General features: G+C 43.7%; 1 protein-coding gene across 2 annotated transcripts in view; it reads left to right on the top strand.

Moving 5' to 3' along the window:
- Positions 1–367: 367 nt before the first annotated feature.
- The window catches only part of POPDC1 (popeye domain cAMP effector 1), a 34,357-nt gene continuing 21,292 nt past the window's right edge, over positions 368–13,432 (top strand). For both annotated transcript variants that reach the window (XR_013984456.1, XM_080999983.1), the window contains exons 1-4: positions 368–582; positions 2,318–2,366; positions 4,379–4,612; positions 5,619–5,743. Coding sequence is in view for 1 of the 2 variants with exons in the window: in XM_080999983.1 (XP_080856109.1) it covers positions 4,390–4,612; positions 5,619–5,743 (348 nt within the window). In the remaining variant the exon portion in view is untranslated. The remainder of the gene's footprint in view (positions 583–2,317; positions 2,367–4,378; positions 4,613–5,618; positions 5,744–13,432) is intronic.

Here is a 13,432-nt window from a genome sequence, read left to right as displayed (position 1 = left end):
GCTACTCAGGTGGCCATCGGTTCCTGAACCAAAGCACAGCAGCCTAGTACCCTCTGCAATAGAAGCATTAATTAAACATTGTTTTATGCGTTTGATTGGTCTTTTGGGAAGGGGGAGGAGGAGCTGGGACCTAATAGATTCTCTGATACTCAGTGCTGAAAAGAAACACTCGGCCCATGTTCAGAGGCACTCCGAATCTCGTTTCAAACGCTTCCCGACGGCGGGAGCCACAGAGCAGTTTTCATCTGCCTAAGTCCCCGCCGTCCAACAGCCGGCGAAGGGAGGGAAGGGCCCGCCTGCCCGGGGCTGTGCCTTCGCCTTCCCGGCGCTTGCGCGCTGCGTCTGCCGCCGCTGCCGCCGCCGCTCTCGAGAGGTCGCAGCAGGCGGCGTGCGAAGGGAGAGCTGGCGCCGCCCGCAACTTGGTGGCGGCTGCTGCCCGCTGCCTATTTTAGTCAAAACCTCCGCCCCGGGGGCTCGCGCGTGCTTCGCCTCGACTCCTTCGGCGAGAGAGGGCGCCCTCGGAAGAACTGCCGCCGGAGGAGACCCACGGCGGGACGGAGGCGCCTCAGAAGCGAGCGGCAGGTAAGGCTGCAGCCCCGACGGGAAAAGTTGGGCGACGCGGCGGCAAGCGCGCGAAACGGGAGGCGGGACGCTGCAGGGGCCGCTCTGGCGGCGGAGTTACTGTTACTCGCGAGTCCGCCGACTAACCAGCTGCGAGAGGCTCCCGCGAGGGGTTTTCTCGGCAGCCTGGTGGCCCTTCGGGCTCGCCTCCCCTTGCTCAGGAGAAAGTTTCCCCGGGAGCCGGGCGCCCCTCTCGCCCCTCTCGTTCGAAGAACGGCAGGAAATCCAGGCCGTCTTTCTGGAGGGGCGGCAGAAATTCACTTTGCGCGTGCTCAGAGACGCAGCTCTAAGACTGAGTCCGTTTCCCGCGCTTCCTCAGTAGACCGCAAGGCAGCTGCGCATAGCAGTCCCTTCTTTCCCAGACCTGGATAAGCTTAGCAAGGTCACCTACCTGCCTAGTCTGTGCCCTAGAGACATAGTAACTGGAGTGTTGGAAGGGACCCCAAGAGGCATCTAGTCCAACTCCCTGCAATGCAGGAATCTTTTGCCCAATGTGGGGCTGGAACCTACAACCCCGAGATTTTAAATGTCTCATGCTCTACCGACTGAGCTATCTCAGGGGACAGTTTCATATGCTGCCAGAGGTGAGCTCAAAGTGTGACAAGTGCAAAAGAATACAGTGGTACCTCGGGTTACATATGCTTCAGGTTACATACGCTTCAGGTTACAGACTCCACTAACCCAGAAATAGTACCTCGGGTTAAGAACTTTGCTTCAGGATGAGAACAGAAATCTGGCTCCGGCAGCGGGAGGCCCCATTAGCTAAAGTGGTGCTTCAGGTTAAGTACAGTTTCAGGTTAAGAATGGACCTCCGGAACCAATTAAGTACTTAACGCGAGGCACCACTGTATATTGGTTCCCTCAGTACTCAATCACCCCCCCCTCTCTGTGTCTGTGTGTGTGACACACACACACACACACACACACACACACTCGGCTGCAGTTTAAGAGTTGGAGTATAGAACCCCTTGCTTCCTTTCCTTGAGAGAGGCAGTCTTCACATGCTGAATTGTTCCTGCTTATTACTCCTGCCGCACTTGACTGCTTGAATGAGTCCTGATGCTTGAAATTCAGGGGAAGCCCTAAGCTTTTCTGAGGCCTGGCTCCATTTAAGCTGAGCACCTGTTGTTGTCCCCAGCCAGGGCCTTCCTGCTTTCTGGTGCACTTGTGTGCAAAGCTCTGTCACAGCCTGGAATGTCAAGGAACATTTCAGCAGAGACACCCCCAAGTGGTGCTTATCTCTTTACAATGGTCCTTTGTGAGGAGAGCCTGCTGTAATTTGGCAGTCGGGCTATATGGGCTTATCTGCCACCCCTGTTTCCTTGGATGCCTTCAGTCGCTTACTGAGGAGATGACTCCTGCTGTTGCTCCTTGCTTTGATCCTTTTCATTTCAAATATATTCTTTAATAAGTATCTGCTCACAGGTATATGAAAGGCAGTGTACTTTATATTTGAAGTCCAGCAAATATAGGATGCAAAGTAAATGCAAACTGAATTAATTTATATAAATAGATGCAGTCTCGATATACTTGAAATAACCCTGCCAAATGTTTATTATGATTTACAAGAGCATACTGAAAGCCTGCAAAACAGCATTAACAATAAAAGGTGTTTTCATTTTGAGTCAAGAGTTTGGCTACTGTCTTTTTTCTTTAAGAATGAGTGGAATTAATGCATTGCTTTGTCTGATTACAGGTCATCAGCTATTTATAAGGACACTTGTTCTGAAGCAGCACAAAGCCAGGTGATTCAGAAAACACAGTGGTATCCCATGGGGAATTTTCCCAACCGTTTGTTTATCTGTGATGCTGTTCAGGGATCAGTATTGCACGATACCAAAAGTTCAGAGTTTATCTCTCTTTCCCACTCCTCCCCACTTCACACAGTTGCTCTCCATGAGTTGGAGGGCAGTGCAGAGGGTGGAGCTTGTATGTAGGCTTTTCACGCTTGCAGTGTGCCCGGATAGAGCTTAGGATTTTTGTGTGTGTGTGTTGTGTTATATATAGCTTGCCTCTTCTCAGTGACTTGTGCTAGTGTGCAAACATACCCTACTACTTGCAGCCCAAGCCTAGGCATGAAATTCAGTGGGATTTATTCTCTAGTCAGCACTGCAACCTTAAAGGTGTATTTCATCCTGTACTGAGCAATTTGTGTCATGTGTAAATGTTTATAGGCATAAATAAATAATCCTAATAAATTAATAGCAATAAATAAATAAGAATAAAATATTAGTGCAGGATAAAATGCAGGTGATAATAAGATTTTACATTCTAGCCCATGCCAGGTTTTACAGTAACATTGAAAGAAAAGAAGTTTGGATTCTGATATGCTTATAATGTTGAAAGCTTTTTCAATGTCTTGTTGAACGCCTGTACTTTTAAAATTCAAAATCTAATGTGGGCCTGACTTTCAACAAATTAATTTTGATGTGCTTTCTTGCATAGTTAACTGCCACACCACCTTTGTGCTTGCATGGTAATTTTACATATAGTTCTTGCAACTTAAAATGTTAGAATATGCAGAACTTTCAGGTTTAACCCCCAGAATAAGAGTGCAAGAAGAATGTATATTTAAAGAAGAGTGAAGAATATTTATTGAATATATGGAAAATAATTGTACACAGCTGAAAACACTGGCAGCATTAAGATAAATTCAACAGAGTAAACAATATTTGATTGATGCGAAAGTGGAAAATTGATTTGAATGGTTATTGTAAAATATGCAAGAAAGTATGATATGTAATATGAACCATGGAAGGAGAAGAAGGGAAGTCATTGGATATTTTAAAGTTTGTAGAATGTTTAATTTGAAATGTAGGAAAATGAAAACTCAATTCAATTTATTTAAAAAAGGAAATATGACTTAAGGTAAAAAATATTCCACCCTGTAAGTTGTTACATTTGTGTTCTTTTCCTTCACTGTCTTGTATGTGTTGGTTGTATTTTGACATTATTATTACCAGGCAATAAAAAGTACTTGGCTCAAGTTGAAAAGCATGAATACAAACCAGAAAAAATAATTAAAACTGAATAGGAACTGCCAAGAAAGCCACTGTTAAAACTAAACAGTGCAGAGAAGCAAACAGCTATGCCCCTGTTAAGAAGTTTTCAACTTCAATACTAGGGGCTGGTTGTGTATCTAATTAAGAAGTGCCCCTTGCTGATGCCCATGCATGGACAGTTCTGCTCCGTGGTCAGATGCATTATCTGCCCTTCTGTCGTGTTTGGAGATAAAGTAAACCTGTTTCTGCTGCACTTAAAATTGGCTGTCAGAAAAATTGTGCAGCCTTTTGCCTCTCAAGCGTTGTAAAGTGCTATATTTAGTAGAACTATTTAATGTCGCTGCCACATGACAGTTTGATAGGTGTGGGATAGATAAGGGAGACTCACTTTATTTTTAAGCATCCCATGCCAATACTGATCTAAAGCATAGAAGCCACCTTTGGCATACACTTCATGCATGCAGAAAGCTGATACTTTGCCGTGGATAGCAAAACAGTTTGGAGCAGCTTGGATACATATGTTGTCTTTTGTTCTTATTTAAAAATAGAGTTATAGTGACACACACACACACACAAACTTTTCGGAATGTTAAATATAAGAGTTTTTAACATCTGTGAATATGGTCTCCAGTACTTTTGTATCTGTTGAAAAAGACTGATTCAAGCTGCAAGTGTGAAACTATGTGTTGTATTTTCCAATTCTTATTTTAATGTTTTGTTGTTGTTGTTGTTGTTTTAAAAAAACATTTTAACAGGCAACTTCAAGATGAATCCTACAGAAGCAAATTCAATCATGGTGACCCCTTTGAGTTTCAACCCAGATGTCAACAATCCCATCTCTATGCCTTTGAATGAAACTCTTTGTGAAAACTGGAGAGAGATTCACCATCTCGTGTTTCATTTGGCCAATATTTGTTTTGCTGTTGGATTGGTTATTCCAACGACTTTTCATCTTCATATGATTGTCCTACGAGCCATGGTAATAATAGGTAGGACAAACGAATATTTAGGAATACGCAAAAGTTATTATATGCCAAATAGATTTTCTTCTTATTGCATACTAGTACCCGCCCCCCTTCTTCCATACCACAACACAAACTGCTTTTGAAATACAAAAGTAATTTGCGGTGCAGAACAGGATTCTACAGTTTAGTATGGCATGGAAGGGTTAAAGCCAGAAGAGGTAACTCTGGCTCATACACGACTGCTCTGTTGTCATAGTGAGGGAGCATTGATTTAGAGTGTATCTGATCTGTTGGGTGTCCCCACTAGTAAGGTTACACTGGGCCTCATCAGTGGTGGCACCCAGCTTGTAGAATGCTCTCTGACAGGTTCAGGAACCACTAACACTATTGTCATTTTACATAGCTTTTAGTATTTACGTGTTTTTGTGTATGTGACTTAACTGAATTCCTAATACTGCTATACTGATTGTATTAATGCATCTTTTTTTAATTCTCTGTCTTAAATTAATGTTTTTAGTTGTCTCTGATATTGTAGTATTTTTTGTAAACTACTTTAGATATTATTTTAATAGAAAGGTGGCCTGTACATACAAACAGCTGTATGGTCCCAGTACACCTCCAGTGTACTTAGTGACACACATACATGTAAATGGCATGCACAGTGACCTTCTGCCAGCCATTGTTTTCTGGGATTTTTTTTTAGTGTGAAGAGCTTTGCTTATTGTCCATACATGCTTATGACTGTGGCACACATTATATTGTAGTTGCAGTGGAATGCATTTGCATTCATTGCCTACAAAGGGCCAGTGTATGACTTGCAGCTTAATTGGCCTAAGGAGGAGCATTATTATTAATAATAATATTATTTGGAAGTAAACTAAACAGAATATTTTTATTCTTGGAATACCTAACTGAGGAGGCTGGGAAAAACCAGTCACAGTATTCTGTTGGAATCATAGTTCTTTGGACGTGTGTGTGTGTGTGTGTGTGTGTGTGTACATAGTCATTTGACACACTTTGTTTTTGGCAGGATGTACACTATTCATCATCTGGGCAACGCTATTCCGTTGTGCTGTGGATATAATGATCTGGAATACAACATTCCTTGTTATCAACCTTTTGCATTTTATATACTTGCTATATAAGAGAAGACCGGTATGTACATCAACACTAAATTATTGATAAAATGTCTACGGTACTACTTTAAAAGGACCGTACTCTTCCATCTTGATTCTATAATGGACTTGTTGACTAACTTGAATACATGAATTATCATTTCTACAACTCTCAAGAGCTTTGCTCTCAGTTATTTGTTTTCAGGTTTTTTTAAACATAAAAATCCTTCATACAGAGGCCTTTAATTCTTTATGAATTCCTATTTTTTAAATTTATTTTTTGGTATACAGCCACCAAATTTTCATTTGTGTAACCTGCCATCTTGGTTCAGCTTGAATCCAATGTGTCCATTATGGTGGTGGTGGTTGTTTTTCAGTTTTCAGGACACTTGATTCTTTATGATGTAGGGCATCTGGCTCATTATGACTAGGGTAGCAAGTCTTTGGGTATTTCCTCCACTCATCTGTTAAACCAGTTACCCCGGCAGGAAAAATAGATTGGTTTAAATCAAAGTTTGTGCTGGTGACCAGTAATCACTGAATTGTATGACCTTTTTGTTGTATCAAATATGAAATTGTTTTCTGTGTAATACTGTAACCAGTTTTACAAGATACGATTGAAAGGCATCAATTAAGCAATAAGCAGGAAGATTCCTTGTACATGATTAAGGCTATGAACTTTTCTCTGAGAGTAAGCCCTGTTGGAAGATACAATGCTGCAAGTCATTCAAAGTTATCTTGAGCCATCAACAAATAACTTCTTCCTTTATAGTAGAGTGCCAAATTTCAGTTACTATAGACAAACAGTTAATTCTATAAAAGGGGATGGGTGTGCCTTGTTTCCTCAGCTATTTTGTTTTCGAGGGCAACTGTGCATCTTTCAGTGCCTAGCAATATAACCTAGCAGCCCCTACTGAAGCTGTTCTCCAGCCTCTTAAGATTTTTTAAATTGATTCTGTGTTGCTCAGTATTGACTTTCCCTTTAAGTGTTGCACCTGCGCTGATGTTTTGCTGCTTTGTCATGTATGAAACTAAAAAGCTGGTTTGGCCCTCTCTTGCTATCTATGCCACATGTAAAAATGAATGTCTAATGCAGGCTTTACATTTTTCATACAACTCCTTTTAACTGTAGCCTGATTTCTTTCTTAAGAACATGCTGGTTCAGAGCTCCTCCCACTCCCACCCCCGGACTAAAAGCCTTAGACATTTTAGCCTTTTGTCATAGGGAAAGGGCTCCAGCCCTCTGCCCTCTTTGGCACCATATGTTACAGTAATACATGTAGAATCATAGAATAGAATCATAGAATCATAGAATCATAGAGTTGGAAGAGACCACAAGGGCCATTGAGTCCAACCCCCTGCCAAGCAGGAAACACCATCAGAGCACTCCTGACATATGGTTGTCAAGCCTCTGCTTAAAGACCTCCAAAGAAGGAGACTCCACCACACTCCTTGGCAGCAAATTCCACTGTCGAACAGCTCTTACTGTCAGGAAGTTCTTCCTAATGTTTAGGTGGAATCTTCTTTCTTGTAGTTTGGATCCATTGCTCCGTGTCCGCTTCTCTGGAGCAGCAGAAAGCAACCTTTCTCCCTCCTCTATGTGACATCCTTTTATATATTTGAACATAGCTATCATATCACCCCTTAACCTCCTCTTCTCCAGGCTAAACATGCCCAGCTCCCTTAGCCGTTCCTCATAAGGCATCGTTTCCAGGCCTTTGACCATTTTGGTTGCCCTCCTCTGGACACGTTCCAGTTTGTCAGTGTCCTTCTTGAACTGTGGTGCCCAGAACTGGACACAGTACTCCAGGTGAGGTCTGACCAGAGCAGAATACAGTGGCACTATTACTTCCCTTGATCTAGATGCTATACTCCTATTGATGCAGCCCAGAATTGCATTGGCTTTTTTAGCTGCCGCGTCACACTGTTGGCTCATGTCAAGTTTGTGGTCAACCAAGACTCCTAGATCCTTTTCACATGTACTGCTCTCAAGCCAGGTGTCGCCCATCTTGTATTTGTGCCTCTCATTTTTTTTGCCCAAGTGCAATACTTTACATTTCTCCCTGTTAAAATTCATCTTGTTTGTTTTGGCCCAGTTCTCTAATCTGTCAAGGTCGTTTTGAAGTGTGATCCTGTCCTCTGGGGTGTTAGCCACCCCTCCCAGTTTGGTGTCATCTGCAAATTTGATCAGGATGCCCTTGAGTCCATCATCCAAGTCGTTGATAAAGATGTTGAATAAGACCAGGCCCAAGACAGAACCCTGTGGCACCCCACTAGTCACTCTTCTCCAGGATGAAGAGGAACCATTGATGAGCACCCTTTGGATTAAGTGAATCAGCCAGTTACAAATCCACTGAGTGGTAGCATAGTCAAGACCGCATTTTACCAGCTTCTTTACAAGAATATCATGGGGCACCTTGTCAAATGCCTTGCTGAAATCAAGGTAGGCTACATCCACTGCGTTCCCTTCATCTACCAGGCTTGTAATTCTGTCAAAAAATGAGATCAGGTTAGTCTGACATGACTTATTTTTCAGAAATCCATGCTGACTATTGGTGATCACAGCATTCCTTTCTAGGTGCTCGCAGACTGTTTGCTTAATGATCTGCTCCAGAATCTTCCCTGGTATTGATGTCAGACTGACTGGGCGGTAATTATTTGGGTCCTCTCTTTCCCCCTTTTTGAAAATAGGGACAACATTTGCCCTCCTCCAGTCTGCCGGGACTTCGCCTGTTCTCCAGGAATTCTCAAAGATGACTGCCAGTGATTCTGAGATCGCATCTGCCAGTTCTTTTAATACTCTTGGATGAAGTTCATCTGGCCCTGGAGACTTGAATACATCTAAACTAGCCAAGTATTCTTGTACTATCTCCTTAGTTATTCTGGGCTGTGTTTCCTTTGCTGAATCATTTGCTCCAAATTCTTCAGGTCGGGCATTGTTTTCTTTATCGGAGAAGACTGAGGCAAAGAAGGCATTGAGGAGTTCAGCCCCTGTTTGCATTTCACCATCTTCTCCTCTGAGACCCACTGTTTCTTTGTTCTTCCTTTTGCTACGAACATACCCATAAAAGCCTTTTTTGTTGCTTTTCACCTCTCTAGCAAGCCTTTCATTCTGTGCTTTAGCTTTTCTGACTTTGTGTCTACACGTGCTGGCTATTTGTTTGAATTCCTCTTTGGTGGTTTCCCTTTTCCATTTTTTGTACACCTCCTTTTTTAATCTTAACTCAGTTAAAAGTTCTTTAGATAGCCACCCTGGCTTCTTTAGGCACCTTCCATGTTTCTGTCTCATTGGTATTGCCTGAAGTTGTGCTTTTACTATCTCCCTCTTAACAAACTCCCAGCCATCATGAACTCCCTTTCCTTTTAGTATTACTGTCCATGGGATCTCATCCAGCACTTCCCTAAGCTTTCTTAAAGTCAAGAAATTGAGTCCTAGTATGCTTGGCTGCTCCTTTCTGCTGTATAGTAAACTTCAGAAGAGCATGATCACTCGCGCCTAAGGATCCTTCCACTTCTATCCCACTAACCAGGTCATCAACATTGGTTAGGACCAGATCTAAAATGGCTGTTCCTCTTGTTGCTTCTCCCACTTTCTGGACAATGAAGTTGTCTGCAAGGCCAGTGAGGAATCTGTTTGACCTTATGCTCTTGGCTGAGTTTGACATCCAACAAATATCCGGGTAATTGAAGTCCCCCATTACTACTATCTCCCTTCCTTTTGCATGCTTGGCCATCTGTTCCAGGAAGGCATCATCTATGTCCTCCGTTTGGCTTGGGGATCTATAGTAAACTCCCACAATGAGGTCACTGTTATTCTTCTCTCCCTTAATTTTGACCCAAATGCTCTCACTTTGGCTTTGAGGTTCTAAATCTTGGATCTCTTCACAGGTATACACATCCCTGACATATAAAGCCACTCCTCCTCCTTTCTTGTCTGGTCTGTTTCTCTGAAATAGATTGTATCCCTCCATTATTACATTCCAATCGTGGGACTTATCCCACCAGGTTTCAGTGATGCCTATTATGTCATATTTAGTTTGCTGTACCAAGAGCTCAAGCTCATCTTGTTTATTTCCCATGCTTTGTGCATTAGTGTACAGACATTGAAGTCCATTAATCATTCCCCCGTGTCTCTTATTTAAGGATTTTTTCCTCCCATCACTAGGTCTGCGTGCTGTTTGCTCCATTTGGTCTACGACATTTGGATGATCATCTTCATCAATTGATAGACTCCTACCTTCAGGAGCACTGTCTCCCTCCCCCACATTAGTCAGTTTAAAGCCCCCCTGATGAGGTTTCTGAGATTTTTGGCAAAAACATTTCTCCCAACCGTTGTGAGGTGCAGCCCATCACTTGCCAGAAGCCCATCTGCAAGAAACTGCAGTCCGTGATCTAAGAATCCAAACTGTTCCTGTTTACACCATTTGCGAAGCCAGCTGTTCACTTCCACTATTTTTCCCTCTCTCCCTGGGCCACGCCGTTCAACTGGGAGGACAGATGAGATGACATTTTGTGCTTTTAATTGCTTCAATTTCCTGCCCAGAGCCTCGTAGTCTCTTTTGATCTTCTGGAGGCTATTGCTTGCAGTGTCATTGGTTCCCACATGAACCAAGAGGAAGGGGTATTTGTCAGTGGGTTTTATGATTCCTTGCAGTCGTTCAGTTACATCTTGGATCTTAGCCCCGGGGAGACAGCACACATCCCGAGACATCTTGTCAGGCCCACAGATCACTGCTTCTGTTCCCCTCAGTAGGGAATCCCCTATCACCACTACACGCCGCCTCTTAGGTTTGGTCGGGGTTCTTCCGTGAGCTGTCCGTTCCAAGGTCGCCTGCACATTCCCTGAGGACTGACTTTGCTGCTCGTCTTCATATACCTATCGACTGTAATGAGGGAGAGATCCTCAAATGGAGTCTGCTCTTTGTCTTCCATGCTAGGGGAGAGGACCTCAAAGCGATTGTGTATTTCTAAACAATCAGAGCGAACCCTGGGCCTCCTACTTCTTTGAGTCATGTTTCTCCATATATCTGGCTCCTGTGTTGGTGAACTAGCCTCCTTCTCAGGGGAGTCCCCTGTCTCCTCCCTGGTGGAGACGGTGTGCTCTGTTGCTTCCAAGAAGAGCTCCAGCTCTCTAATTCTTTGGAGCGTAGCTACACGTTCCTCCAGTTGCTGGACTTTGTCTTCTAAGAGGGCAATCAACATGCAATTGCTGCAGGTAAAGCTGCCTGCAACCTTTGGCAAGATGGCAAACATTGCGCAGGAACCACAAGCGACTGCAGCTGTTCCCTCCCCCTCCATCTTGAGAACGTGTTGTTGGGGGTGGCTACAGCGGTCCTCCATCATAAAAAGCGTGAAGACAGGACAAATAACTCCCCCCCCCCCCAAAAAAATCTAGGTCTCCCCCAACAAACGTTTGAGACTAGCTCCCCTAAATCTAAAAGATGGATCAAACCGCTGCCCTGCAAGCTCTGATAAGCTCCTCCCACAGCTAATCACCTGCCTCAACAGAAACCCTGCCCCCTCTGACCTTTGCACAGGAAGAGCAGCTAATCAGCCACAAAGAAACACACACACACAAGAAAACCCTTTTTGCTCCTTCTTCAGCTGCTGCCCTGCAAGCTCTGTGTGTGGTTTTCTTTTCTGGGGTTGTCTGAACAAAAGCAGATTGCTGGGTGGGGAGGGGCGTGCACGCTGCAGATTATTGCCCCATTCCAAATCGTTCTTGTAAACCTGCTTGTGCTCCACTTGTTGGATCCTAAACACATGTTTGATTGAGCACCCACATCTGGATCATGAGGTGGATGAAGGAACCATCTTGAATGATTTGGACTGGGAAAGTTTAAGCCCTTCCTTTCTCCGTCATGTTGCGCATTGGTGAACTTGGTTTTTTTTAAAAAAAGAAGAAAAAGGAGTTTGCTTTTGGGGAGGGCAGAGAGAGGGAGAAAGGTTATCTCATGTTTTCATGTAATGAAATTTTATAGAGTTTTGTTCCATGTTGCATTTACTGTGATTGTCTGAATTGGCATATTTGGAGCATAGAATCATGGAATTGTAGAGTTGGAAGGGATCCTGAGGGTCCAACCCACTGCAATACAGAAACCTTCAAGGAAGGAGAGTCCACCACCTTTTTAGGGAATCCTTTCCACTGTCAAACAACTCTTACCCTCACAAAGTTCTTCCTAGTGTTTAGTCGGAATCTCCTTCCTTATAACTAGAGTCCATTTGTTTGGGTCCTACCCTCTGGAGCAGGAGAAAGCAAGCTTGCTCCATCCTCCATGTGACAGCCCTTTAGCTATTTGAAGGTAGCTATCATATCTCCTATCAGTGTTCTCTTATCCAGGCTAAACATAGCCAATTTCCTCAACTGTTCCTGGTCATCTTGGTCACCCTCCTGTGCACACATTCCAGCATATCAATATCCTTCTTAAACACTGGCACTCAGAACTGGACTCAGTACTCCAGATGTGGTCTGACAAAGGCACAATATAGTGAGACTATTACTTCTCTTGGTTAGTGGTACCTCGGATTACAACACTTCAGGTTACAGACTCCCCAAACCAGAAATAGTACCTCAGGTTAAGAACTTTGCTTCAGGATGAGAACAGAAATCGTGCTCTGGCGGCGCAGGGGCAGCGGGAGGCCCCATTAACTAAAGTGGTGCTTCCGGTTAAGAACAGTTTCAGGTTAAGAACGGACTTCTGGAACGAATTAAGTACTTAACCCGAGGTACCACTGTACTGTACTTCGGTTGATGCAGCCTAGAATAGCATTATTTTTTTGCTGCTGCATCACACTGTTGACTCATGTTAGGTTTGTGGTCTACTAAGACCCTAGAGCCTTTTCACATGTACTACTGCCTAATTCAGGTGTCCCCCTATCTGGCTATTCCTGCCTATATATCCCTAATGAAATTCATTTTGTTAGTTTGGGCCCAGTTCTCCAAACTGTTAAGGTCATGTTGAATCCCAGTTTTGTCTTCTGTAGCATCAGCTACCCCTCCCAGTTTGGTGTCATCTGCAAATTTGATGAGCACCTCCTCAAGTCTATTATCCAAGTGGTTTATAAAGGCGTAGAACAACAATGAGCCCAGGATAGAATCTGGCAGCACCCCACTTGTGACTTTTTTCCAGAATGATGAAGTACTATTAGTTCCTTTGGGCACTCTTTGGGTTCAGCCAGCCAGCCAGTTACAAATCCATCTAACAGTTCCTTTATCTACAAGAATATCTTACTGAAATCAAGATACACTCTGTCCACATCTTTCCCCTGATCCACCAAGCTTGTAACGAGAGAGAGAGATTCATCTGGCATGACTTGTTTTTGAGAAACCCATGCTGAGTCTTAGTAATTCACAGCATCCTTTCCCAAGGGCTTACAGACAGACCATTCAATTATCTGTTCTAGGATCTTTCCTGGTATTAGTGTCAAGTTGACTGGTTGGTAGTTACCTGGGTCTTCTTCCCCCCATTTTTGTTTTGAAGAAAGGGAACAACATTTGCCTGCCTGCAGTCTGCAGGGACCTCACCTGTTCTCCAAGAATTCTCAAAGATGATAGACAGAGGCTCTGACACTACATCTGCAAGCTTCTTTAGTCCCCTTGGGTACAGCTCACCAGGCCCTGGAGATTTGAATTCATTTAAAGTAGCTAGGTGTTCCTTTACCACCTCTTTTCCTATCTTGGGTTGCAGCTCCCTCCTTGAAATGTTGGCATGAAATATTGAAGCCACCT

Source organism: Podarcis pityusensis (assembly GCF_964106645.2).
Source record: "Podarcis pityusensis genome assembly, chromosome: 3".
NCBI classification, from domain to species: Eukaryota; Metazoa; Chordata; class Lepidosauria; order Squamata; family Lacertidae; genus Podarcis; species Podarcis pityusensis.
Note: the sequence above shows the minus strand (reverse complement) of the source record. Positions and strands in the feature narration are given on the sequence as shown.